Source organism: Micropterus dolomieu, linkage group LG19 (assembly GCF_021292245.1).
Source record: "Micropterus dolomieu isolate WLL.071019.BEF.003 ecotype Adirondacks linkage group LG19, ASM2129224v1, whole genome shotgun sequence".
NCBI classification, from domain to species: Eukaryota; Metazoa; Chordata; class Actinopteri; order Centrarchiformes; family Centrarchidae; genus Micropterus; species Micropterus dolomieu.
Window position 1 is genome coordinate 10,909,815 of NC_060168.1, and position 25,709 is coordinate 10,935,523.

The 25,709-nt window shown below is 40.5% G+C and overlaps 1 protein-coding gene across 1 annotated transcript in view; it reads right to left on the reverse strand.

Annotated features, from left to right (window-relative positions):
* The window catches only part of gria1a (glutamate receptor, ionotropic, AMPA 1a), a 91,235-nt gene that overhangs the window by 61,358 nt on the left and 4,168 nt on the right, over window positions 1–25,709 (reverse strand). Inside the window, exons 2-3 of the mRNA XM_046031488.1 lie at window positions 19,180–19,495; window positions 18,878–19,012 (exon numbers count right to left, since the gene is read on the reverse strand). Of these exons, the coding sequence (XP_045887444.1) occupies window positions 18,878–19,012; window positions 19,180–19,267 (223 nt within the window). The 5' untranslated portion in view covers window positions 19,268–19,495. The remainder of the gene's footprint in view (window positions 1–18,877; window positions 19,013–19,179; window positions 19,496–25,709) is intronic.

Below are 25,709 nucleotides of genomic sequence, written 5' to 3' on the forward strand. Positions count from 1 at the left end.
TCAGTTTGACCCGTTTTAATTTTTTATCAAAAGAAAAATTATACGATTATTTATTTTTTCAAACTCAGACTTGGCCTTGGCTCATTTTCTGTGAAGAATATATATCAGAACACATTTTCAATGAAAACACACTGTACACCCCCCCACACATTTACATTACACACAGGATGTCTGGGTCCACTGGACCCGAGGCTAATAAAAGTGTGGAAACTGTAGGTCCTGTGTACCTTTACTCTGTCCTCCTCCTGTCAGTGTGTGTGTGTGTGTGTGTGTGTGTGAGTTTTGTGTGAGTTTTGTGTTTCTGCACCTGCCCTTCCCGCACAAGGTTGCAACATTGTTGCAAAATCTAAGTACCAACACCCTCTGCTCTCACATTCACGCACATTTTACCCTCTGTCTTGTAGGAACCAATATTTATTTTCTCTAAATTGGGGGCGGGACACAATAAATATAGCTTTACCAGTGTGGTTTCTTATCACAACTGATCAAGATGGCCAAAAGATTAACTGCTCAGAGGGCCTTGCAATTGATTTTGGAAGAGACAGAAGATTTTGATGATGTACAAGAAGAGGTTTCAGAATGTGAAGATCACATTTCTGACAATTCAGAGTCTGGCAGTGACTTTGAAGAAGAGGATGAGATTGAGCATCACCTAGTTCCAAAACGAAGACGAGCCACAGGACCGAAGTCAATAGTTATGAAAAACCTTGCTTCATTTGTAAATTTGTTGAATTTTTCCACTCATACCTTGATTATAATTGATTTTTTTTTTTTATGTCATTTTAGTAAAAAATAAACAAAAAAACGAGTAGCACTTTAATTCTTAAATGTGATCTAACAAAGGTAAAGAGAAAATATTAACCATATATGCTGTTTATATTGCTTGTAATTGGGATGAAGTAAACATCTGTTGAGTATTTTAACATAAAATTGTTTGATTGTGTTGAATTAAAAACCCCAAAATGCAGCGGGTCCACCAGACCCACGAACACTGGCTGAATAACAAAAATATGAACACTACACAAGGGTTAAGAAAAAAATTAAAACCTCATCACACAGTCCTTTTGAATTTTCAGCTGAAAATAGCTCTAATGGCTCTGTGGCATGTTTATACAAAGCTGGCCAGTTGGTCCATCTATATACCACCAGGCTGTGTGTTTGCCTTCAGTGAGAGGTGGAGGAGGTGAAGGCAGATTAGGAGTAAAGAGGTTAATCAATGCATCCCCAGGGTTCCATTGACATTTTACTTGCGGCAGGAGGCGGTTTCCATCTCTCATTTGCTTTTCTCCCTCGGTCTCAGTCAATTTCTCTTTCTCCCATTGTCTGTCTGTCACTCGGACTTCCTTCACACCCTTTAATATCTTCAAAAAGCTCATTTACGTTCACAGTCTTCTCTTTGGATGGTATATTCTTTCCATCCCAGCATGCTATCATTGCACTCGCAGGTCTGACCTGGGCTATTTTCTGCCATGGCGATGGGTGGGCCTTACTTATCTCAGTATTTACCAAACAGATTGAAGTCGCTGCCTGTCCCTGTGCGAGGGCCAGCTCGCTGCTAGGAGCTGAGGGAAAGACAGGGAGAGGATGGCCCACACCCAAAACGCCTAACCTGTCACAGACCTGCACCCTCCGGGCTGGCACGTGTGTGTGTGTGACGGAGATAGAAAGGAGAGTGAAGAGAAATTCAGAGGTATCACATAAACAAACACACACACACACACACACATGCAGTCTCTAGCGCTCCTAAAGCCTGGTGACTCACCCTACTTAAAGCAAGCCCTGAAATAGACATTTTGAGCCTCGCCACACTGACTCAGTAACATAACTATCTTTCCTTCATGGTCTGCACACGCTTTCGCTATTAAACGGACACTCTCTTGGCTATTGCTTTCCACCAGCACACATTATATTTCCCCTTACAATTTTCTGGGACCAATTTCAGCGGGGGCCTCCATGTTCTGCCCGGGTAAAAGGTAATGAGAGCTTGTTTGACTTTTTTGTGCAGTGTCCCATTACTCTGTCCCACGGCAGGTTACCATTTTTCACTGAACATGAGTCAGAATTTCTCATACCTACAGTCTGTCTTGTCTGACAAAAAAATAAATACAACACACACACACACACACCTACACACGCACACACACACAAAAAATAAAAACCAACCATGCAGCCATGTGGCACAGACCTCCTGCTCCGAGCTGGCAAGAGAACCATGTGCTTGTCTAATTCGACATGAGCATGACACAGAACATTAGTGTAACTCAGCGGTCTCGGGTCATGTTCGGGTAGCAGTATAGAGGAGCAGGGTATTGAGTGTACTTGTGTGTGAGCTGCTTGTTAGCGCTGCCCCACATGTGTTAACGACATTGGATGTAGGGCTGAGAGACCTAAAGTGATCTTGAGGACCCCGGCAACACCTGTCCACCCTGGCACTCTGTGTCTCCCTGCCATAGTTACAGCTGCCATGACTGCGGGACTGAGGTTGCCCGGGCAACGGTATGTTTCTCTGGCAGGGATTACAGTAGCTCAGTGGTGTTAAAGGACTTTTGGAAGATGGAGTGGGAATTGTGAGTTTTTGGACATTTTGTCATAATTAGGTTTCTCCTCAAGGAATCAGCAAATATGGAAAACTGGCGGGGCTTCACAAAATCCTTAGACAATTTGGAAATCATGGAAGATCTGCAGCACATTTCCACTGCATCATATTTTTATTTCCTCTCAAAACAAACCCCCTCATTTCCAAAAGTCAGCAGAGTGCCTGCATACAGAGCATACAGGATACATAAAATGCATACAGAGATGATGCAAGAAAGTTGAGCGGAACCGTGTCCTGACTTCAAAATTTCACCCTATTTAGAAACCTTTCCTATGAATGAACGAGCTGATTTGCATTTGCCGTGGCTGAAGAGTTTTTGGGCTGCAGGAAAAGAAAGAGAGAAGCTCAAATCCTAAAAGGGGACTGAAACTCACACAACAGGAGGAGCTGTCAGAGACCACTCACGCAGACAGTAGCTTTCCCGTTCTCTGTTTCCTGTGCCCCTGCAGCTGTTCCTAAGCTTAGCAAGAGCCAAATATCAAATGACAGATGTGTCTGTGCTGAGTGCATAAAGAGGGCTGTGTTTGTGACAGTTGTTCCTGCATCTAAAGATGTAGGTGATGGGGAAGCTACTAGGGGGTGGTAGGCAACGCTGCACCCTTCATACTGCCCAAGAATGTTTATAGCCCACTACTACATGCTACTGGAACGATACTGCTGCACTCTTAACAATAACGTCCGAGGTTGACGTGATGACTACATTAATAATGAAGCTGTGGAATATAACATCCCTATATTTTCAACTATTGATGGATTTTAAAAACTTGGGAAGGATTTGTTTTGTAGTTTTTAACCTGACACTTTTTCGACAGATGTTTAATATTAAAAGAAACAGAATATAGACTGTTTGTTTTTAGTTGTGGACAGGGAAGAATATCGCGAGGAGACCACTTGACTGGGCAATGTGCATATAAAGGTAATTTTTTTTGCCAGATGTATTGGCAAACTGCATCAGTAAAAGTTGTCAAGGTGCTTTTGTGCATGGTACCTGTCTCCCAGATGCTCTACGGGAGCTGCTCACCATCCTGTGTGTAGGACTGTGGTTTTACGGAACAGCTCCTTTGTGTGGGTGTGTGTGATTATTTTTTTTCAATAGCTCTGCATTGCTTTATATGTCAAAAAATACATAAAATTGAACTGATTTGTACCAAGTGCAGTCACAAAATAATTTTTAAAATGTATTTTTTTCAGGTGCCTGAAGAATCAATATCGGGAAGGTATTTTGAGTGTGTTGGCTGGGTAAACACATCTCATATACCTCCACAAACACACAGAAGGAACACAGGGGTTCTACTGTTTTCCTCCTCTGGGACTTGCATGCCATTATTCTGTGCAACATTAAGGTCAGCAGTACAGAGGGAACTTCACAGCAGCAGGAAGATGCTTTCAGCTGGAGGGAGCATACCGATTAGAAGGTTCTTGTTCAGCCATCCATAAAGGTCCTTTTTTAATAGAGCCCCCACTACTGAGGACTGGCATGACTCTACAAAACAGGACATCAGCTAAATCCAGCCCAGCTTTCCTCCACCTTCATCTAGTGAGTCTCAATCCTACTACTACACCCAGGTATTTGTTGTCCATCCAATATTACCGTTACACTACATGACCACAGATCTTAGACGGATGCCTGGATGTCTGTTTTTCAGTCAAAACTGGTAGTAAAATGGGACACAAGGAAAGGGCAGCAAATAACTATTATTTTCTTCATCAGCTAATCTTATAATTGTTTTCTTATTATTCAATAAATTATTTAGTCAATACAATGTCAGAATTTACTGAATATGTCCGTCAAAATCTAATTTATTTCAACCACCAGTCTAAAAGCCAAAGAAGCAGAGAAAATGCATTATTATGCTGTTAAGCAAAGCTAGCATCATAGTATGCCAATGCTGGTCTTTTGGTCTACAACTATAAAATGCATTACCGTGAAATTTTGTTCAGACATTCATGGTACCCAGATGTCTGTCTTTTCCTGTAGCCTGTCCAAATAGCTGCAAAACTAATGACATTCCCATCAGCCTCGGATGTACTTTGTGTTTATTTGGCGTTGTTGCATGTCATCCGCCCATCTCTCTCTCCCCTCATTTCCATAATTTCAATAAGGGGATAAAATGCCCCCTGGCGTCTTGTCCAGGGTGTACCCTGCCTTTCGCCCGATGTAAGCTGGGATTGGCTCCAGCCCCTGCGACTCTGTACACAGGATAAGCGGTTGACGATGGATGGATGGATAAAATGCCCCCCCCAAAATAATCTTACATATACATATATGTATATACATATACATATATATATATATATATATATATATGTATATATATATATGTTAAAAAAATAGTACTGTATGCAAATGGATATTCATTTTGGCTGGCATACCTTTACGTAGTTGGCTAAGACTGATATCCACAAGGTATGCTAGAGTAATCTTATTTAGCTTCAGGTATCCTTTTGAAAGATGAGAGGGATGGCAGGAGCAAGGAGGTTGCTGTCACATCAGGCAGTAATATACACCACCTCCACAAGGGTGAAGGGTCACTCAATCAACCACGAAGCACTTTGAGGGGATATAAACACATCTGACACTAGACATTGGAAGACGCACACAATCATCCTCCACTCAGCCACCCATGGCTAATAACTGTCAGATGATGTGTGTAATAAAAACAGAGAGCATGTTGTGGTCCCTCTGGCCCCATCCATCTTCCAGAGAGCTAATAAGCTATGTTAATGACAGGCCGAGCAAAAGATGTCGATATCCAGTTCACACACATATACAGGCATTCAGGAGGTGCTAAGTGTGCTTCCCCCCCTCGACATGCTTCTCAATTAAAAAAAAATTGACAAGAGAGTGCCTAACACAGCTTGTGCTTGTGAAGAATTCCTCAGGTGATGGGTGGGGGTGGCCTTCTGTGTGAGGCCTCCAACACAGCGTGACTCACATAGTACAATCAATCTCCTACTATTCAGAGGACATGGGACTCAAGGGACGGAAGCGCAGCACTGACGTGGATCTGCATTAATGTCTCAAGACATGACTGAGTAGGAGGATTTTTACTGTGAGAACAATTTTCTCTGGGATCTCCTGCGAATGACTTGAAATCTATTCTGTAGACGATGATTCATTCAGTCATAATGTGTCAATGTAATGCAAAGTGATTATTTCATCCATGCATATTTTGTAAGAGTGTGAGCGTGAGTGGTTGTCTGTCTATGTGTGGCCCTGCGATGGACTGGCGACCTGTCCAGGGTGTAACCCGCCTATCGCCCTCTTAGGAGAGGGTGGGCTTTGCCCTCACTGCCTTCCTACCCCTCAAGTGTGCCCATATGCCCCATGGAGTGTTGAACTCCAGAGAGATGTGCTCACTGTTCCCTGGTATAAACAGCTTTAGCTCCTGAAGCTTAAGGGAGATTTACTACCTGTGCAAGAGCAATAGAATTGTGTTTATGTCACTGCAGTTACTGGTGTGTGTGGCAAAAAAGGGAGACAATAATAGATAAAAGATAGGAAGAGACAGATGAGGAGTTGAGGTGAAGACAGTAAGAAGAAAAAAATGAAGAAAATAGAGAAAGGAGGCAGACAGGAAGACACTAAACTCTTCAGCTTCCACCGCTGGGAATAGCAGTGATCAGAGCGGCTGACCAGCCAAACAGATCTTAGATTAATGTTGGGGAGCGTTGGATACTCATGAGAGATTACATTAGTTGAAACGGGGGTAATGGAAGGTTAATAAGGATGAGCCAAAAAAGCAAGTGTGTCTTGAAAATGTAGGTGAGACAGAAGGCAAAGCTGGTTGCTAGAGAGGAGAAGAAACACAAGCATTAGTGTCTGTGAGAGGAGATGATAGGGAGACTGCTGCGAACAAAGGGAACAGATGCCAGCCTAGCAGTGGGAAACACAGGGACCACATGGCGAAATCTAGATTTCTCCTATTTCCTCTAAGTAATAAAACAATGGCACCGCATCGCCTCATTAAATGGGTAATCGAGGGTGTGAGAGCACTCCCCTCAGCTCCGAACATTTCCCTCTCCTCCTGTGTCTCACTCTCTAACCCTCTCACACTAGGCCATTGTCTCTACTCCTCGCTGTTTCTCGCCACATATCCAATCTGGTTTGCTGCGAAGCCCTGCCGCCTGCTGAACAAATGCTTACCTGGGCAGCGGGTCAGAAACCCAGCCCAGACCAACTCCTGTCAGGGGGTATGGAAACTCCAATTATCTACTTTACAATCATCCCTTCGCAATTATCTCCCCATCTGTGTATCAGTGTCGACAGGTGCAGAGGGACGGTCCCGCTCACACACTTTCATTTCTCTGACAGAAGAAGTGATGGAGGTGGATTTGTGGAGCAAGAAGAGGCAAACACACACCCGGCATGCTAATTCATCAGGAACCACTGTGTGAATTAACAAATTGTCTTCAACAAATTCCAGCCGAGCCACTGGGAAATGATGTGTTTATGATAGGCCTGAGCAGAATCTCTGAGTGCAGACAGAAACGCTGCATTCATTTTCTTACAACAGCTAACTAGAGCTGCAAGAAACAATTATTGTTATTGTTAATAATCTGTTGATTATTTCTGTGATTAATCAGTTCATCCAAAATATCTATCCAGTTTAATAGAACACTGAAAATCATAATTCACCAGATGATTCCCCAAGGTGAGGTCTTAAATAAAAGCAGCAAATTCTTTCATTTGAGAAGATAAATATGGCATATTTGCTTGATTATTGAATGATCGCTTATTGTTGTCAGTTGACTTTCAGCACTAGTCTACAACTAACAGCAGAGACACATGAACCTGAATGGGTGGGAATAAAGTCCTCTATCACTTTGCCAAATCACATATCACTGGCTAAGTTTGGGGAGAAGGAAAGCTTCAGGACATTTTTACAGGTTTCTTCTTTGAAAACAAGACAGGCGCACAGAGTTTTTAACCAACTTTCATGGGACTAACGGCAAGTAGCTAGTTAGCTAACCAAAACAAAATATGCTTTCAACAGCTGTCATTTCAGCCAGCAAAATCAGCTAGAATTGAGAAGCCCTTTTTTGTCTAGAGTCAAGGTGTTTTCTAAAATTTCTTCAAATTTCACTTGGTAAATCCTCCACTGTTATCATTGTAAACTGCATATGTCCTGTGCAAGAACAGAAAGCTTGACATGCGTGGCAACAGTAAACTAAGGGGGGAAGGGCTTAGCGAACAGTCAAGTACATTCAATCTATCTCATCTAACAGTAGTCCTGCTCACTGATTTGTAACAGTAGCCACAAAAGTCTAATTCACCCATAGATATAAGAGGATGTGCAGGCAAACTGGAAAAAAAATCTTTGTTGGTAGATTTCATCAATTGTCAATTTCATCAATTTCGTCAATTTCCGAAAATCATCAGATGCTATATATAGTCTTATTGTCCACCCACAATGCCTATTATTATCTATTTGTGTGTGTGTTTTTAATGTTTTTGTTTGTCTTGTTGGCTTCTCCAACCTTCAGAAACTGCAGGTCTGGTGTTGTGCTGTTATTTAGTACAGCGAACAGATGCAGTTTGCAGATGACAACAGCAGTCTTTTGCTGTCAGTGTAAGAGCAGTTACACTATGTCACACTGCTTAATATGCTTGTAGGCTTTGATCCTCATTAAAGTACACAGAAGCTCCTGAGATGTGCTGTATGACAAAAGGGGGACTCCGCTTCTGTCTTTGCTGCAAAACCATGACAGCTGCCATCAGCCGGTGCTCGTCCCTCCACCCCGTAGCGCAAATCCTGGTCCTCATCCTCAAACACATTGTTTTCTAATTGCCAGCCCCACACGTCTCAGCTCAGACCTCCACGTCCCAGCTGCCATTACCTCCAGAGAGGACAGATTTGTTTTAAATACTTGGTGAGCTTGTATGAATACAGAGAAGGATTCGAAGCAGGCTTAGAAAGACAATGAGGAGAACAAATAGAAACAGAGTGGACACAGCCATCAATAATGTGTGTGTGTGTTTGTGTGGTGAACGAGAGGTGGTTGTGTGATAAAGACTGGTTTCTTGTCAACACAACAGAATTCTCATACCTCAAGGCACTGGATGGCCATTGGGGTCACTTTTATGTGGCGAGGATTTTTTAGAAAATGGTCATACAGAGGGTGTGGAGGCTAAATGACAGGTTGCTTATTTTCTCTTTCCAAACCATTTATCTCTTCCGTCACCCCTGCCCCATGTGCACATCCCCTCTTCCTTTCTTTTGCCAAGCAACACAGGCGCACACAACCCACTGAAACAATCTCTATCCCCCTTCTGCTCCACACTCTATCACTCTGCGGCTTGGGGAGCAGTTTTGGCTGATCTACATTGATTGCTATGGGCCATTCTCTATCCCTGGCGCTCCGGAGCAAAAAATCCAAGCCTTCTCATTCATCAAAACAGCACCTGCCAGACTCTAGCCCAAGAGAACACCCGTCAGTTCCCCCCCCCCCCCCAATTATTTCCTCTACAAATGTCAGTCAGGGGGGAGCGGTGATCTGCTGTTCGTCCGCCTTTTCCAATAACACATTGAACACTTGGTAATTCCTCTGAACATGCATGCTCTTGTGGAAGTCAGTCACCACAGCTGTACCTCAATGACTGACATAGAAGATACACAATAAAATACAACACCCCAGAGCCTCAGTGACACCAGCCACTGGGTCTGAAATTGCAGTTTAACCTCCACCCCCTACCCTCTCCCTCCTAAAACTTCACCCCAGCTGAGGCTCTTCTTTCTAGTGTGTTGGTTGCTCCTGGGGTGGGGGGAAGGGTGGAGCAAAGGTGGTGTATGAAAGAAATACAGAAATAACGGTCTCCAGTAGACAGATATTTCTTTTTTAGTTTCCCCAGGCAGATCATATAGAGAGCTGAGTATTCTTAGGCGTTACAGTGCTTTTTTATGCGTATTATTACATATTTATGTTTCATGCAGTGATAGCTCTGGATGTGCTGCATTGAATAATACATTAAATGCATCTGCTCAAGCTCTGTCTCTTGTTAGCTATTGTGTACGTGACTGCAGAACTTCACAAAGCAGTCTCAAATTGCTCACACTATTTAGTAGGGAGAGCATGAACTGATTCTGATGAGGAACACTTAAGCCAGGCATGTTAAAGGATGCACTTTATTACAATTTAGGACTTATTTTTTTTAATTCTTGCCATCATTTTGGTCAAGATAAAATCTTTCTCAACTCATTACAGCAATTGCTGAGATAGGAACTCAGCTACATTGCTACAATGAAGTCCAATGAGGATAAAAACATAAGCACTCAATCAAGTCTACATTTTAGCTAGGTTAGCTAAAAGAGTGATTCCAAACCTCCAAAGGGGTTGGACAACAAAAATTTGTCCCTGGTCAGCCCACTCTCTGGATAAAGCATTTGTCGGGGGCTCTGGGTCTTTTCGAGACTTTTATTTCTGCATTCTTCAGAATCACAAATTAGCCACTGAAATTTAAAAAATTAGAAACACCTATCTAGCTCTCCTCAAGTAAGGTAATCAGATCAACTGAGCCCTTGAGAACAATAAATTAAATGGAAGAAGCAGTCCAAGGCCCCTGCTTCTGGTTGTGAAAAAAATATCCACTTTTGAGTAATCCTTTACCTTTACTTTTGAACTAATCCTACTATAGTAGTCAGGGGCCGACTTTACAATTAAGTCTTAAGGTTGAGAACATTTATCATTTTAGTTGTTTTTGATTCATTAACCCAGAAACAGATCTGACATGTGGATAGTCTCTAAGCTAATCAAACAAAAAAGCCATCATATTAAAGTCTCATTAATACCTGTGTAACTGTTAGCTACCTCATTTGCGACTCATATAACAATAGAAGTAGCAGCAGCACCAATAGTCTGTAATTCTGAGGCACTTTGCTGCACCTGCCTTGAGCGGCAACTTCTTTTTTTGTTCCCTCAACTATTCAGCACCACCCTTGCATTTTGTTGCATGTTTTTAACCATGATTTTTGAAACACAAATAACCGGGCTAGGGGTTAGAGTTTCATTATGTTCTGATGTGTAGTGTGTGGTTGATTTACATAGCCAATCACATTAAAATTGCCCCGCCCCACCCCCATCTGGGCCAGTATCCACACACTATGGGCCAGTCAATCCAGGCACCAATCGACCTTCAACTGTAGTTTTTTGTCTTGATTTGAATAATATGTGGTTTATCAGCCCAATTGTCTAGCAGACAAAACTCCTGGTACTTTGATGTCCAGTCCGTCCTTGTTGGACACTAGTCTGATGGGTCACAGGAAGATTATCAGGATACGGAAAAATTTTATCCGACAAAAAATCTTTTACATTATATACTGTATCTCCAACTCTAATGCTTAAGTCATTGCTTTGACTATGGATAATTTTTGGTTTGTTTGTTTTTGTTGACCTGAGGCCTGTCCTATGAAGCACATTCAACATACCCAGGATATCTTTTCATTATCTGATTTCACTAACCCTAACAACCACGACCACGCTAAGCCGTCACACGACGCTGGTTATCAACTCAATAACTCAACTCAAGTCGCAAACATGGACAAGTCTACTCCCGGCAGAGCAGAATAATTTATGTTTTGCAAAACTGCAAACTACAATATTAGACAAATCCAAAGAAGTTAAACACATAATGTTAAAAGAAACACGCAGCTGCCAAATGCAGGAAGGATGACTCAGGAGATCAGATCAGAAGATCAGAAGGAGCTTTATTGCCAAGTAGTGTTTTACACATACGAGGATTTTCTTTGGTGATAAGGTGCTACATATAGACAAACATAATTAGAAATAAATGTAGAAATATATAAGGAATAAACAAATAAAAGTTATATAAGAATAATAAAAGAATAGAGAAAAATAATACAACTATTTGCAGAGAAAGAACAATGTGGCTGATATAACTCCGGTTTGTATTGTGCACACGTATTTCAACGGAAGAGAATATTGTAAACATAATTATATAAATTGACAATATAAAAATATTGAACAACAACTACTAACAATTAACAATAAATATGTGCAGTGTGCCAGGTTTGTGCATGATATGAAATGAAGTAAAATTTATATGTGCAGAGACATTTGTATTATTTGAAAGGGGGGAGTGTCAGTGGGGGGCCTGGGCCTTGTTAATGAGGCTGCAAACGGGTAGAAGCTGTTTTTGTGGCGAGAGGTTTTGGTCCTGATGGACCGCAGCCTCCTGCCAGAGGGGAGAGTCTGAATCAATCACCTTCTCTGCAGAGCGAATGATACGCTGCAGCCTGCCTTTGTCCATGGCAGTGGCAGCAGCATACCAGATTGTGATGGAGGAGGTGAGGATAGACTCAATGATGGCGGTGTAGAAGTGCACCATCATTGACTTTGGCAGACTGAACTTCTTCAGCTGGCGCAGGAAATACATCCTCTGCTGGGCCTTCTTGGTGATGGGGGTGATGTTCAGATAGTAAGAAATTGTAGACTGTGTGAATGCATGTGTATTCAATTAACTGAATGCTTAGATGTATTCTTATTGTGTATGACAACTTTCACTAAATTCTTTCAGCTGGAACCCGGCAGGGTGAAACACAGTAAAAAATATATTTATATGAAAACATCATTTAAATCGGTAAGTTCTTTCAGATCTTATAAGTACAACAAGTACAAGGGTTTAGTGTTTCAATCAATCTCTGTTGAAGGATGATATCGGTAGACAAAAGTACAATGAAATGGATTTGACGTTGCTAGCAGTTAACAGGGAACAAAATTAAATGAAGACCAGAGGGTGTCTTCCTACCCAGGAGTATAATCCCGCTGCTCCTGCTCATATAAAAAATCGTCAGGGAAAGCCAAAGGGCTGCCAGTATCGGTCCTGAAAATGCGCTACTCTTCTCCCCAACAGCAAGATGACACAGACACCGCTGCAGTGCCTACACAGCCCCACCTCCTGTCACTCACTGAGTCTCATTCGCGTCGTTTAAATCGCGTTGTTTCTCCCTGTCAGTTTCAACAAGTCCCACTCTGCTGCGCGGTGCTTGGCTAGTAGTCGTCACTTGTGATTGGATGCTGGCAAAGGATACAAGCAAGCCAATATGAAAGTGACGGTACAGAGCAGTGCTAATGAAACAGCAAAGTACCCGCAGGACTAACACGCCATCCTCTATAAAGAACCTGCAGAGGTTGGAGACATCTCCTTTCAACATCACTAAAGTAACACGATGGCCCAGTAAACTGTTATTGATAAGATAGTTGTCCTGTTGTTTGCCTAACAGACATTTATAAATCTTAAAAATAAGCTAATCCCCCTTTAGAGCTATCTGACCTGAGGAATCTCAGACAGCAGAGTTTCTGTTGATAGGAAATACTTTGACTAAGGTCACAATTAAATTAACTGATGCTGTTCTGCTAAACACACAGTACTATTTCCGGTAAAACTTTCTATGAAGGTCATCGCTATAATGACTAATGCATATATTTATAACACGATAAATTCGTCCCTAAGACATTATAACAGTTGTTATAATCACTTACAAACATGCATTAGGCGCTATAGCAAAGTTCACAACTTATTATGACCTTTTGATTTAATGTTTTATAACTAATATTAATACCAGTTTATATCAATGTGCGGCAAGAATCTCCGACAAAGTTCCATAGTACAATATAACCACCGACTCTGCCTCGTTATAAATACAATTTAGTCACAATTTAGAATTAGTGATTTAAAATGGAATAATAGCTTATAGTAATGTTTAAAGTTATATAGCATGTCTTTGTTTGTTTTAAGTAAAGTGTTAAAATATCTATCCCTGTATAATATATTACAGGTGGACATAATACCATATGAACTAATTATAAGACCTTAACACGTAATTGTTTGCTTTCAGTAAAGTGACATTTTGCGCATAAAAAACGTATGTTTCTTCACTTTATGAACAATCTGTATGAATTTTGAACATTTCGCAGTTTAGCACAAAAACACAACATAATTACATCAAGAAAACTCATTCTCAGGGTGGTGAAAGATCGCTCAAGAGAAGACCTGTTGCAGACCAACATCATGTAAGTAGAGGCTCAGATGTTGTCACAGATGAATGATAATTCAGTTTTTTATATATATTATATTCAGTCAATATATTCAGTATAATATATATTCATGTCAATTTTCCCCGTGGTATCGAAAATGTTATCGAATATCAACATTTTTCAAGGTATTGTATCGAAGTCAGAAATTTCCGTATCGTGACAATACTACTCAGCACTTAGCGTGACGAGTACAATGTTATTACTACTGACAGCAACGATGACAAAATTACAAAAATAAGTTGGTATAACCCGTAATTATCCTTTTATGTTGACTCCCATTTTCCCCGGTCTGTGAATAATTCCCTCTGCCTCTCAGTCACTTCCATTAAAGTCACGTCACCACAAGTAATAACTTCTGCAACGAATTTCATATACTTTGACTCGCATCTTGGCATTGTACGTGAAAAGAAGTCAAATCATCCACACACGTATTTCCATTGCAAACACCCAGCTTTCTGTCCTGATGATGAAATGTCTTTTTGAGGAGTGAGTGCTCCTGCTAGAGTCTATAGTAGTAAAATAACGTTAAACTATCAGACTAAAAAGTGCAGCATCGCTCTGCTCAATATTTCCTGATTATCTACATCTACATCCTGTTTCTTTGGCATAAGTGGAGCAATTTTGTGCTCTGAAAGCAAAACTTACAGCCTTACAGCTTTCAATTTTATCAGTAACTTAATAAATACATTCAATACCAGTAAAAATACAGTTATAACTATGTTTCTACTCATTATTGACAGTAAATACCACTGGCATTACTGATATTGTAGTCTATTTCCAACAACGCAGGACGTACCACTTACGTTCGACCACCCCTGGACTTGACCTCCACCTGTACACTCTTTCTGTGGTATAAACCAACGTACATCCCATCACCCGACAGTAAATCATATCTGTTCTCTTGGTCTGTCTCTCTCCTCTCATCTGTCCCGTATTGATTAGCTGGGCAGGCCTCTGTGAGGTGCTCAGTTCATTGATCACGGCCGCCTCTTAGATCCTCCAGTCCTCTTTAACCGACCTTCAGAGACCTACATTGCAGTGACAACAGAAATGGTCTTTGCCATGAACACTAACTAGTCTTAATGAAAGGGTGTATTATCAGGATCACTGAACAGGACACAAAATCAAACGCGAGTTAGTGACTTGTAAAGCACATCTAATTCAAAATTCCCCAATGTGTTGCTAGGTGCAGACAGATTTTCAACCAAAAATAGCCAAAGCTTAGTCCAAAATCGCACCAAACACACGTAGGATATCAAAGAGAAAAGTAGATAATATTGGCATGAGCCTGCAGCGGCTTTGACATGTAGCTAGCGATTCAGTGACGTCCTTATTATAAACCAAGTCAATAGCAGATTATGGTAATGTGATATATAACTGAGAGGAACAGTGACTAATGCTCTCCATGTACACACAGCATCCCTGGCAGTTATTTTTAACCACTGGTAACATGTAAAATGAGCAAGTGCTTTCTCTGAAAATATGAAAACAAAGGCACATATAGAAGAAGAGCCGATCAATATTAATAAATGATGCAAACAAGTGTTCTACCACTTTATGACTAAGTTTGTGTTTGTAAGAAAGACAAATGCAAATAAGCTCCAGTATCTTGTCTCACATTATGATGACAGTTTTGCCGTTGTCATTACTACCCTGATGACTCCACAGGCGGGAAATTAAATGAATCACTACGCCATCAACCTTCAGTGTTTCTGTCGATTATGTTTTTCCTTTTCTCTCCGCTATGTTTTCTCTTTCACCTTTGCCATAGTCCACCCAACGCCCCCAAACTCCTGCCCTTTTTCTCCTGCTCTTTAGGCAGGTGCCAGCGAGTGTGTGTGCAAGCATGTGTACGTGTGTGTGTACGTGTGTGTGTGTGTGTGTGGTGGGAGGGCTTGCTTCTAGAGGAAGTGGCTAGCCATAAGAGCCAGCTGATGAGTATCACCCTCATCCGGCGCTCCATTCATTCCCGTGCACAAAGGCTCATTCACCCACTGCTTTTCACAGTGTGTGGACCCCGAGAGCCCCGGGCACGTTCCCACACTCACACACGCTGACAGAGGTGAACTGTCACTCACTCAAGACATGCTACACACAGATGCCAGAACGGGCACCCAGTTGCAGACACACACACACACATACACCCACACACACACACACTCCTCCACACTGGCATTCTAAATAGAAATCCAGGAATAGGCAGGCTTTTCTCATCCGACTCATTATAAACAGGCCCTGGAGCCCTTCTTCTTTCCTTACAAAAACATCTCTATAGCCTCGGCATCCAAATACTCTTTTTAGAACGAATGACACACAGCAGGAGGAGATGTCACTTCCACTTTTGCCATCTACCTCCGCTGCGAATCGTTCTGACACGTTCGTACCACAGCCCACCATCATACCCATGGACTGCAGTGATATTTGTGACACGATGAAGAGAAGTTGTCATATTTGATGGCATCGCACTCGGAAGACAGAGAGGGGGTGACTGGATGGAGGATAAATTTGTGGATATCCCGCTTGCTGACAGTGCCTGGATCTAGTTAAGCTCTGGTAAAACCTGAATAATTGGCAGTGATCCTTGACCCAATAATTTCGATTTTCGAGTACTTTCCTGAAAACTCCCAGACCAGGATATGTAATCAGTGAAAGTATTTCTTTTGCAAAAGATCTGCTGTTACACTTTCACCAAATTTCTTTATTGATTTTGGAAACAATTCTACCAACTGCCTGAATAAAAAGACAGAGAAAATCACTTAAAGGAAGGCACGCCATGCTGCATGTTAGCCAATTGAGTCCTTATTGCTGTATTGTTCTTTAACAGCCTACTGTATGTATACTGTTGTCTCTCCACTGGGTGTACGCTGTGACTAACACATTATTGGAACTCCCCCCCAACCGACATAGCGACATCCCTGGTAAATGTTCAGGAACAGCCTGACCCTCATATTCACATCACATTCCCTTCTGAGCATAGGACGATCTCATTAATGAGGGCATCTTGGGTGTGTTTACATTTCATTACGCAGCTCAGCCTGTCTCCCTGGCCTAAATGGCTTTTTTGGGGGGTGGTGTAGGTTTTCAAATGTTTTCTGCAGCTTGAAAGGCATCTCAGCAAAATTATATACATTGTAAAGCCAACTCTGGACAGAAACAACATCACCATGCCTGCATTTTTATGACAGGTAGGATAATTATACTAAATAATATTAAAGTGCAGACAAGAACACATTTCCGTTTAGTGGCAGAAGTGCTCAACATTTGGACAACACTGAATGTCTATAAATCTGTGTGAGTGCTGTTGCACTTAATGCTTTATTTCCAATCCCATTCTAAGCTCACAACTGAATCGAACTGAATTAAGAACTGCTCCAACCACATTACATTAAACCTATGTGTGGGAAAGTCTCCTAGACACCCTTATTTGAACATTCACTGGCTTCTGTCAATCTTAATAATCGCCTATGAGTGACTACCAATTTCACCAAGGTGGCTCTATGAGATAGTTAACAAGCAGGTGTTCAACTTTTTGGACTTTTAGTTGCAGTATGGAGTTTTAAAAAGCTGCTTGTTGCTGTGGTGTGTGCAAGCAGCCATTTGTAAATGGCAGACATTTCTATTAGTAAGTGTATGGTTCATTAAGTTAACAATGCTTAGTATGATGTTCCTCCCAGTTTCGTATAGTTTAAATACAAATATAATAATTTTTATAGAGCTTGTGTAGTTTAACAAATTCAAATAAAAAATTTCCATTACTGCTAATAAGTGTAAGTGATAGAAACCATAGTTTTTAAGTCTCCATATCCACACAATGGGTAGATATTTGCTTATTATTAGGGTTTATTTACTTTAAGATAATTATGCTTGGTTTCTTTGCTTATCTGTTCTTTTGTATAGAATCATACACTAATCAACAAGTGGAGTGTGGTGACTGGTGTGGTGACTGGTGTATTCATTGAATATCTTAAAAAACAACTCGTCCCTGACCAGACGTCTGTGGCTATTCAACATACCCACCCATGAAATGTAAGAGAGTCAGTTCCTAAGACTCAGAGTCAGAATGTCATCATGTTTTTTCCCCACTCCTGTCTGTATTCTGTGAGCTACGATAGATATCTGTGACTGCGCCCACTGAGCCAATCTCACACACCTAGCAGAGAGACGGGAAGCCGTAGTTGTCAAAGAGTGTGAGTGAGCCACAGGCAAATTCAGAAGGAGGATGGAATGAGAAAAACATGGCTGAAAAGCCTCAAGGGAGACACAGTCTTGTCAGAATACAAAAGAGGGATAAGTGCAGAGTTAACAAAGAAGAAACAATTTTCACTTTCTTTTGTAAAGCCCAAAATTGAGTTTTTGTCTGACATAATGGCACACATTATCACCCACAGAAGAATGGCTTCTCCACTGCTTGGATCAAGGACAAGGAATCTGTGAACTTTCTTGGCCATAAATCTTGCATCCCATTGCCAACATGCTATTATTAGTATTATTTTATTGTAATTTAAAATGTCACAATTATTACTCAAGTGAATATAGGCTATTAAAGATACTCTCAACCCTGTCTCTTATAGCTGCATATACACATCAATAAAGATCAGATTAGAGAGATCAGGCAGGTAATCCTAATGTAGTAAAAGTTGAAATGTGTATTGTGTGTGCGTGCATGCGCGCATGTCTCTGTAAAGGTTTTAGGGTGGGAGGGGAGAGAGTGTGTGTTCTGCCAAAAAAAAGATAATCGGATTGTGATCCGTGGCTAATTAGAAATGCATTTAGAGTCGTTGCCCCTCTTTGTTCGCATCCCCTGTGAGCCCTGATCTTCGCCCTGGCTCTTTGTTTTCTACTTCGATTTAAAGAAGGAAGGGCGCACAGAGATCAGTGGTTCATATAGCTGTAAAACCTGATGTTATATGACTGTATGGTGTCTACTGCTGCTGCAGACGCTGGTTTGAAACCCCCGTTGCTTCCCCGGAGCGCAACATCACGCTGCAGTCATGCGGCGGAAAGCAGAGGAAAAAAGTCCGTCGCGGTCCCATGCAACAGTTAAGATGAACCAACTGACAAACGCAAGTGCATTAGGCCAATAATATATGCGAATATAGCAGGTTTTAGACTCATGGAGTTTTCCGCTCTTTATGAAGTCGACAAACAGGTTGAGGGGATGGATAAGCGGGCTGAACATGGAAAATGCCAGCAAACTGAATCCGCTTCCAGTGAGATAATACTTACAGGCATATGTCATGGAGAAGCTATTCCCCATCTTGACCATATCCACCTGCGGCACCAGTTTGGGGATGTCCTGGTGGTGAGAGAGGGCGAAACGAAAAACCTCATATTCGTGCGATTCGATCGGGAACAATCCTCCTGTTGAGCAGCAAAGAATCAGGAGTTAACGTTGGACACACCGGACCCGACGGCAAAGCAGGGGAAACACACAAACATAAAAAAGAGACACGAGGTAAAACTTGAAATAGGGGTATAGAGGTTTTAATACTGAGACAAAAGGTCTGACGCGTGTGCGCCATTCTCACCTATATTGATGTTACTTGGAAAACTTGAGCTTGAACCCAAGCACATCCCCAGTAAACTGGTGTAGAGGATGGTGAAGCTTCGCTGCATATTTCCTTTTGCATTGGCGAAGGGGAAAAAGCCGAAATCCAAGCATAGGTTTGTCCGCCTGCGAAGTTAAATTCCCCGCGTCCCCGCCACTCCTATCGCCTCCTGTTAGAGCAGCATTCACACCGACATCGATTCAACAGCGAGATAATTATCGCAATGGCGAGAGGAGGCACCTTTCTCTCTCCTCTTTCCCCTCTCTCTCTGCTGATGCTCCCGTGTCCTTGGCTGCTGTTGTATGAGAAGGAGAAATGACTTCAGCATTAGCCGCACTGCAAAAAAACGTGCCCGTCTTGAAAAAGCTGTTGATTCTCAATGTCAATTTTTTTTAAAAATCCCTCTTAAAACAGAGGATTTCTTCTCCGCACAATCGGGCGATATGATTTCCCTTGATTCTTGTTTGCAGAAAAATCTCGGTTCTATCAAGAAATGTCTGGAAACAAGTGCCACTGCAACAAGGTACAGCAGATTGCTCAAAAAGGAAATGACATAGCCTGTCCACAAATGACAAACATTCATTTAAAACAAAGAGAAAATAAGCGACATTTTCTCACCTTATTGAAGGGTATCTTCACCCCTCAAAAAAGAAAAAAAGAACACTTGCACATTCAGTGCCTAACTGATTAAAAGACTTGCGGGATGGATTTTTTTTGCAGTGTACACCCTCAGAGCGCACCCTCAGGTCCCTCGGGAGACGCACGGGAATTCATGGATGTCCATTCACTTCCCTGCACTGCAAAAAGTATCCACATTGCTATAAACCATATATTTATAGTGTGCTTTTATTTTATAGTAAACCACTTTGTGCAATATTCAAAACAATTCAAGAGAAAACTGTGTTAAAGTGTTGCCTGTATACAGCATCTTGAATTTCTTGTAGGCCTAGTAACACACTTACCCAGAAGACATTTCTTTAAGGAGCACATGTAGGTAAATATTGGGTTTTTAGTATCTGCATATATAATTCTATATAACTCAAACAAGTGTAATTCCCACATTTCATTATATGATCTTAAACAAGAATGAACCCTTGAATCTCAATTTTCAAGCTAAAATGAATGAAAAGTCCTTAAAGTGGTCATATAAAAATGGAAATCTGAACATGGACAACACCATGACAACTTAGCAAACTGAGAAAGGTCATGTGATTTGACTGAAAGCTCAGAAAACAGCTACTAAATGGACCCTCTGGTGAGGCTGTTTTCTCAACAACTGTTTTTAAAATCAAGCATGAACTTCAAACTTCAGCTTTGTCTCATTGCAAAGAGAAGCAAGATCTCTGAGATCATCACAGCCGAGCTGTCAGATTGGAAAAGATCTGATGCAAATGGTTTCAGTCTGATTTATATTCAATAAACAACAGCATGGGACAGTTAACATATAAACGGTACTTTGATATATTGCCAGTTTTAAAGTTTAAAGGTTCAGTGCATATTATTTCTGAGGATGTATTGACAGAAATGCAATATATGATCCATAACAATGTTTTCAGTGGTGTATAAAGACCTTAAATAATAAACCGTTATGTTTTTATTACCTTAGAATGAGCCATTTCTATCTACATACACTGCAGGTCCCCCTTGGAGGTCGGCATGTTGCGCAGCCATGTTTCTACAGTAGCCAAAAAATGGACAAACTGCTGTACAGAGCGCGTTTCTTAACTACGTTGTTCTTCTTTCTGTATAATTCCGGCAGTGTAGATACTCGTCACTACGTTGAATGTGTACGAAGAAGAAGAGGAAATAATAAATATAACAGTCTCTGTGTAGACATCTGGTTTATCAGAAGTAAGAAGAGAAGTGAAATTTGGACAAATGGAGGAGCACATGTATTATTTAGCACGCGCCGAGGGAGCGTGAATCTTCGTCATCGAAGAAGTGAAAACATAATGAAGCCAGACAAAGTTGGGACAGGTGCAGACAGAAATCACGGATATAAACATCGTTGTGGATTTTCCCAGATGGAAGGCTGTTGCTATAAATGTTTTTACAGCAGCGCTGAAATTGCCTGTTTTCTGTTGGGCAGGTAATTAGTCTAAATTTAGCAATGCAAATGAAAACTGTTGTTTGATAGATTTAGGTATAGAAGATGGGCACAATCACAGAGAGAAATTATGTTATTTCCTTGTCAATGTTGTAAAATATGTAGTTGGATTCATTTCATGTAACAGCTTATTACAACCCATATTTAGATTATGGAAGAAGTCATGTGACTTATGTACATGTAGGGAAGTGGTGGGGAGGATGGGTGTTTCAAGTTCAATAACATTTTGTAGGTAACTTATATCACGTGACTTATATTACTTTCGTAACAGCCCATCCTCACCAGAAAAACGGCTGTGTAGGTCGACTATGCAGCAGCTTATTACAGCCCATATTTACGTTTTTTGTTAGGCTGCTACCTCTAGTGGCAGAAGAAGTCTGGTGAGGTAGTATTAGAGCAACAAGTCCTCCTAAGTTAAAAAACGTTTCAGTTAAGTGACTTACATTACTTACGTCACATGACTTAATTAATGTACTTATATTATATTATTATAAACATGATTTTTAACCTAAACCTAACCAAGCAGTTTATTTACATAGTTTTTTTTTATTAAACCTTTTTCTAACCAGGCTGGACAACTTCTTATTTACAAGTAGTTTTGCTACATAAACTTATACAAACTCTGACCTTTTCACAGCGTTTACAACTTGTTACAGTTTTTCTCAGTTGCTTTGGTCCATTTACTCAGATCAGAATTGAAATTCTCAAAACTACACGTTCAACCTCCACATCATCTTGTCACTTGTGCGCATCATAAAAGCAATTTCACATTATATTGAACAAATTAAAAATGCTTTGACACATTGGTGCAAATGATCATGTACAATTGTCTGCTGTTTCCTACATTATCAATTTCTTATGTCATGTTGATCACAATGTATTATACTGATGTTGACTGTTGAATAGGCTTACACCCCAAAACATCTAGGCATAAATAGAAAAATGACTGACATGTTGTCAAAGTCAAAGTTAAATTAAGTCAAACTTCATTGTCATTCTTCACATACAAGTATACAGCTGAACAAAATTTTGTTTCGTACGGACCAAGGTGCATCCAGCCAATGAGAGAAGGCAGGGGGCAGAGCAGGCAGCTGCTTTTTATTACAAAATATTTTCTACTCACCTCCTCCTCTCTCTAATCCCTGCTGCTACATTGTGCTAATCCATTGTTTCAACCATTATCTTTGTATTTTCCTTTTTCGTGTTTTATGGTATCTAAACTATAAAATTATAAACTGTATAAAGTAAACAACTCCTGATAGCACGTGGTTTCACATAATTTCCTGTGCCTTTTTTATCATTTAGGTATGAGGACGTGTTGCTTTGACATCACCGGGAGCTTAAAGGCCATTTAAAATGCAAGTAAAATTTCCAGAGTTTTGGAAGTTTTAAAATGTGCAAGTATACTAGGGAAATTGGGCTTAATATTGTAAGACTTTATCCTTTAAACTGGCTCGGTTTAATATAAAATTTTCGAATTCTGAATGTGAAAGAGGACTGCTGCTGTTCATGCTCCCTCTCACACAGGGCAGGACTGGCGAGCAGCTGATAAGGGGGGTTATGATTTAAACCATGTACTTACAGGCAGCTAAAGCCAATTATTTCCTGAAGAAAAGGTACATGCACCCTTGCTTTTGTACACACTGTAAAACTAACCAACACTTTGCGATATTCACGTGAGATTGATTGCAAACCACACTGTGGTGTGATGCCCCAGTGCTTGTTTAGAAAATGAAGTGGTAAATCCTGCCTTTGACACAATTAGGATTAGGGATGAGCTTACTTATCAGACCAAGGCAGGGGTACTTTCCTTAGTTAAAATCACTTTCCCCACCTATTGTTTCCACAACAGGAAGGCAGGCATTAACTCATTTCTCCCAGAAAATGAAATTTAGAAGATTAGAAGCTTATGCTGAATTAGATTTTGAGTGTTTCCAATTGAGCAGAAACATTTCTGATAAACAGTATGACTCTTGCTGCAGCGCTTTGCACACTTGAGCAATAGAAATGCAGGAAGTAAAAAGGTTATCTAATTTAAGAATGATAGATGTCCCATAAATACAGGAAGAATGGTCAATTTTCCTTGCCTTTGATTAAATTGATGAGGGTTTAGCTCAAACACAAATAGTTGGGCAGGCTTTTATTACAATACTTCAGTATTTTCAGACATCTTTTGGCTTTTCCTTCTCTGTGTGCAAGAACATATTTGATTTATGCATATTTTCACAACCTATTCATAGTGCTTATTTCAGTGTTTGGGTGTGCTTTGTGTGTGGGTTTGCCTGCAGTGCCCCATGTGTAATGAGTGCCATGCAATCTTTTTTTTAAATCCTGATTAATGCAAATGCATCTTAGAATAGCACTAGTAACGATGGCTAAATATTCTATGGCGCTGAGTAGAAGAATAACAATCACAGAGCTTGTTGTTCTAGGTTAAAAATATCATCACCATCAGACAGACACTAGGTAGCAGAAATGAGGAAACGCAATGTCTTTTTGTTCCTAAAGATGTCTTCATCATAGATCATAATGTGAGTGTCTGTCTGGGGTTTTTTAATAGAAGTCAATGGGAAGAGTATAATGAGGCTAATCCGTCAAAATCAGCTGGTTCCACTCCAGTTTGAATGAGGAGTGGGGAAAAAAAAAAGAAAAACTCCCTAGCATGTTATTCCTATAATTGAGCCACTGCACTTGTGCTGTCAAGTACTTGTGTACGTCATACTGCTGGAGGCAAAACTATATAAAAAAATTGTTGTTACAGAGTTGACAGAGGAACAAAATATGTCAAACAGACCAAACAGTAGATGTGGAGTAGCAAAATAATGTCAACCTGCCATAGATAGGTCTCCAGGGGCCACCGAAAATATTGGCAGTGTAAACAAAGATTCTGGCGGGCATGGTGTTGGATATGGTTGGATGATACACCTAAAAACTATTTTGTCATATTATGTGGGACACATTGCTTACTTAACATAAATGAATTAACATTTGCGAATGAAACAACTATAGGTCAGTTATAGTGCTGAAAACAGTGCTTCATCACCAAACTCTTTCGCTCTGCGAAGCATTTTAGCCTGTATTTTACCTGATAGTTATGGTTTCACATTGAAACTCAAAGGTCAATAAATGCCGGACTTACATTTGTCTGGTGGCCACAAAGATGACTCCAAATCAATGTTGCTCAATGTGTCTGCGGTATGTGAAAATAGGAAATGGTTAGCTAACATGTTAGCCAAAACAGCTTCATAAACTGGAGTAAGGTGGTAGTGGGAATAACAAAATGAGGCTTGTTTGACAGCTTATTAGTTTTCTGCCTCCAGGTGGCCAAAAATCTGTTAAAGCTTTAATTAATTGTAACAAAGACAATCAGCATAATTTATATTGTTTACTGTCTGAAGAGACCATAACACTACACAAGGTATGTGATTCTTATTGATCAGGCAAATAATCTCATCACTGAATGTATTACTTTTTTTTCATGGCCTGAAAATAGTCGAAAATCAAAAAAGCACAGATTCGTAATATTGTATTTGTATATAGTATTCGCCCTTAATGTGAAATGTGTAGCATAACCTATTCTTTTTGATAAACACAGTAAAACAGGACTGAGTTTTTTATTCGCTGGTCTGATCTCTTAGTAAATCTGTGTGAAGAAAGAAAGATAGAGTGAGAGCCTCCCAGACTTTTATTAAAAATCTCACTAATCCTATGAGATTTTCCAGTCCATTTGCCTTTGAGAACACTAAACTGTATCCAAAAAGGCAGACTCGACCAATTGAGCATGTTATTGTTTCCTATCCTTCACTAACAAAAGAGAAGAAGAACAGAAAAAAGCAATTCATAAAGCGATAGTGTGAGAATTGTCTTCCCATCTCTCTCAATGTGATCTCTCAGTTGTGCCGCAGTGATCAATCTTCATGTCACACACAGGAATCAGTAATGGATTCTGATGGTTTTGGCCTGTTACTCGCTTTATCTGCACACTTGATTACAGGACTTGTTGATTGACAGACAGACGCTGTGGAAGTACACCGGCCTTGGACAAATGCCTGGCATTCGCACAGAATCGATAGGAAGCAGACCAGCCTGGACTCAGTGCATGCCTGATTTCTGCTCTGTACCTTAATTGGGATGAGTTATTGACAGGGGGCTTGATTAGTCGCCCCCATAACTGATTTAGCAGGTCTTCTTAGAGGAATCGTGTCATTTAGAAGTAGGAAAAGATTGGGATTTTGTTATTTTTACAAAAAAAAAATCACATGAATATCTTGTAATTAAATATTTCACTTTGATAAATTCACTTACAAACAGCTGTGGATATCTAACAGTTCACTTATTAAATGTTCTGTTTTACATGCAACATACATTTTATTTTTTTTGGTTGTCCATATTCATGTTTTCT